The sequence below is a fragment of the Orycteropus afer genome, unplaced genomic scaffold (genome assembly GCF_000298275.1).
Source record: "Orycteropus afer afer isolate SDZICR_OR568_19922 unplaced genomic scaffold, OryAfe1.0 scaffold01220, whole genome shotgun sequence".
Taxonomy (NCBI): domain Eukaryota; kingdom Metazoa; phylum Chordata; class Mammalia; order Tubulidentata; family Orycteropodidae; genus Orycteropus; species Orycteropus afer.
In genome coordinates this window covers 2,635-5,652 of record NW_006922807.1, presented here as the reverse complement: position 1 = coordinate 5,652, position 3,018 = coordinate 2,635, and the positions used below count along the sequence as shown (strand labels likewise).

At 37.5% G+C, this 3,018-nt stretch overlaps 1 protein-coding gene across 1 annotated transcript; it reads right to left on the bottom strand.

Moving 5' to 3' along the window:
* Window positions 1-1,111: 1,111 nt before the first annotated feature.
* Window positions 1,112-2,062, bottom strand: LOC103213034 (olfactory receptor 14A16-like). The gene has a single exon (XM_007958933.2). It carries the CDS (start codon window positions 2,057-2,059, stop codon window positions 1,112-1,114), a length of 948 nt encoding a protein of 315 aa, XP_007957124.1. The 5' UTR covers window positions 2,060-2,062.
* Between the last annotated feature and the right edge of the window lie 956 nt (window positions 2,063-3,018).

Here is a 3,018-nt window from a genome sequence, read left to right as displayed (position 1 = left end):
CCTTAGGTTATGCAGATGGATATGCACTCTATTGCTAACAAAAAGGTTCAATAGTTCAAAGTCCACCCAGAAGCAGGTGGGAAGAAAGACCCAGTCATTTACTTCTGAGAAATTAGCCTTTGAAAACCCTACAGAGTGCAGTTCTACTTTGACACACATGGGATCACCTTGAGTCAGAATTGACTTGACAGTAATTATTATTTATTTCAATCACCATCCTTATGGATTAAGATTGATATGTAATTGTAGCTGTTTTGCATTCTATGCCTTGGAGGCAATTACAACTCATAGTGATCTGATGTGACAGAGTAGAATCACCCCATAGTGCTTTCTCACAAGGTCAGTAGCTTGAATCTAGCAGGTGCTCTGCAGGACAAATATATATGGTAGACTGCTTTCCTAAAGAATTACAGCCTTGAAAACCCTAAAGAGCTCTACTCTGTCTTATATGGTCACTAAGAGTCAGAATCAATTCCACTACAGTGGGTTTGGTTGTTTGTAATCGTTACAAGAGCAGATCACCAGGTCTTTTCTCCTGTAGAATGGTTGGTGGGGTCTAACAGCTAATCTTTCAGTTAGCACCAGATTGTGTAACAATTTCACCACCAAGGCTTCTTATGATCATAGCTACATAATTATTAAGAAGTTTATATTGCATCTCTTTTGAATATACTAATCTCAGAAATTCATACGGGTGAAGTTGTTATTTATTCTACCATTCTAAAAGAAGTAAAATTATGATGATAGTAAAAATGTGTGTAATGAATTGTAAAACAGCAGAATGGATTCTTCTTATTCCTATTTTCTACTGCTATTGTAAAATACTAACATACACTGATTGAAAATTGAGTAAAATGTGTAAAGATCAACTACAAAAACTTCAAAATAGGGATTATTCACTGTTGTTATGTGTCTTTAGACACTCCACAACCTTCTAAGGAAATAATGTAAAAATAATTGAGTATGATTTAGATTACAGAATACAGAGCCCAGTGCATCTGTGACAGGAGAAATGGAGGATATAGCAATGTTAACATACTCAACTCCTGAGAAATTATTCTATTGGCCTTTATTAAGTGTCCGTGTCATACATTTAAAGATAGCATAATATTTATATCTTTAACCGCACTTCACCACTCAGTAATTTGCCTAGGGCTGCCTTCATATCCTTATTCCTCAGGCTATATATGAGAGGATTCAGGCTGGGAGGTAACATCGTGTATAACACAGATATGAAGAGATTCAGTGACGTTGCAGATGTATAATTTGTACCTAAATATGTAACAATTCCAGAAAAAAGGAACAAGGCCACCACAATGAGATGAGGCATGCAGGTAGAAATAGTTTTGAACCGGGCTTGAGCAGATGGAATCCTTAAGACAGCTGAGAATATGTAAACGTAAGAGGTAATTATGAAAATAAAGCATAAAAAAGCAAAGGAAAAGCTAGCAATTAGAAATGCATATTCTAGTATCTCTTCCCCAGGACAAGCAAGTGTAAGCAGTGATGGAATATCACAGAAGAACTGATGCACTATATTGGATCCACAGAAATTTACAGAGAAAGTACCTGCCACATGAATGGATCCATAGATACATCCGCTGAACCAAGATGCAGTCACCATCCGCACACAGGCATGTCTATTCATAATGATCTCATAGTGTAGAGGATGGCAGATAGCAGCATATCGGTCATAGGACATGACTATAAGGAGGACATACTCTGTGATACCAAAAGTCGTGAAAAGAAAAATTTGTAAGGCACATCCAAGGAAGGAGATGGAATAACTCTTGATCAAAGAGTTCATGTTGGATTTGGGGACAGTGACAGAGATGTAGCAAATATCAATAAAAGACAGATTCTTCAGGAAGAAATACATGGGGGCTTGAAGGTGCTGGTCAATGGTGGTGAGAATGACAATGAGGAGGTTCCCCATCAGTGCTGTTAGGTAAATGAGGAAGAAGAGGACTGCACACAGCTTCTGTAGCATCCAGTTATCAGGGAATCCCATAAGTAAAAACTCAGTTACGATGGTTATATTGACTAGCTTTCCAGGCATACTGACTCTTTTCTGTGGAAATAAAAATAGCATTGATAACTAGTCCACTTAGACATGAACTCAGTCATCTGTATCTTCTGGCTGTGTTCTGCTTTGCCTCACGCTTGACATGGCTTGATTCTGTGTGAAATGAAGTTTATCAGAAGAGTTCAAGGAAAAGCTCATTATACATCTCCCTTCTTATTATTGGCACAAACTATTAATGGCCAGGATTTCTATCCAAAAAGCTGATTGTCCACATCTACCCAGAGCCAACTGAGAAGATAAATTTGGTAACCCACTTCCAATAAATTAGCCATTGAAAACCCTGTGGAGCACAGGGGTGCTCTGACAGACATGGGGTTGTTACGAATAGGAAAGGACTCAGGTGCAAATGATTTTGTTCTTGTCCTTCTTGCAATATTAGAGAGCAAACTGAAATATGATTTACCATTACAGAAAATTTAGGAAAAGGCAGAAGATGCTACAAACTGCAATCTGTTCAGGAAGCAGGAAAATGTTATCTCACCTCCCATGTGTTAGGAAATTAGTAGCTTTGTGCAGGGATTTAGGATACATTCTGCATGTAAAGCAATTAACACATCCTTTCTCTTTTCTGCTGATGCTTCCAGAAGTTATTTGCCAAACACTGCCTGTGAACTTGGTAAAAAATACAATATAGTAAAAGAAAAACAAAAGCATTGGTTTGTAAAGGGTGATTAAAAATAATATAGAGAAAGTCCAAGGCAGATTGGGGGAAATCATGAATTGCCATTACACTGGGATGCCATCTTCTCTAGTTGATGTCAAATACAAAGGACTTTAATAAAAATTAAGATGTACAGATTATCACTTTTGACTCCTTTACTAGTGAGTAGGGAGCAACTACTACTGTGATCAAAAATCTATTTTCTCTCTATAAACTACAACGAGGATAAGTGGCCTTGCTTGAGACAGTAAATGAGTCTTTGAATGTCCAC

What these genes read in the sequence shown, in the direction of transcription:
- LOC103213034 (XM_007958933.2), bottom strand. Translation starts at nt 2,059, where the DNA reads ATGCCTGGAAAGCTAGTCAATATAACCATCGTAACTGAGTTTTTACTT.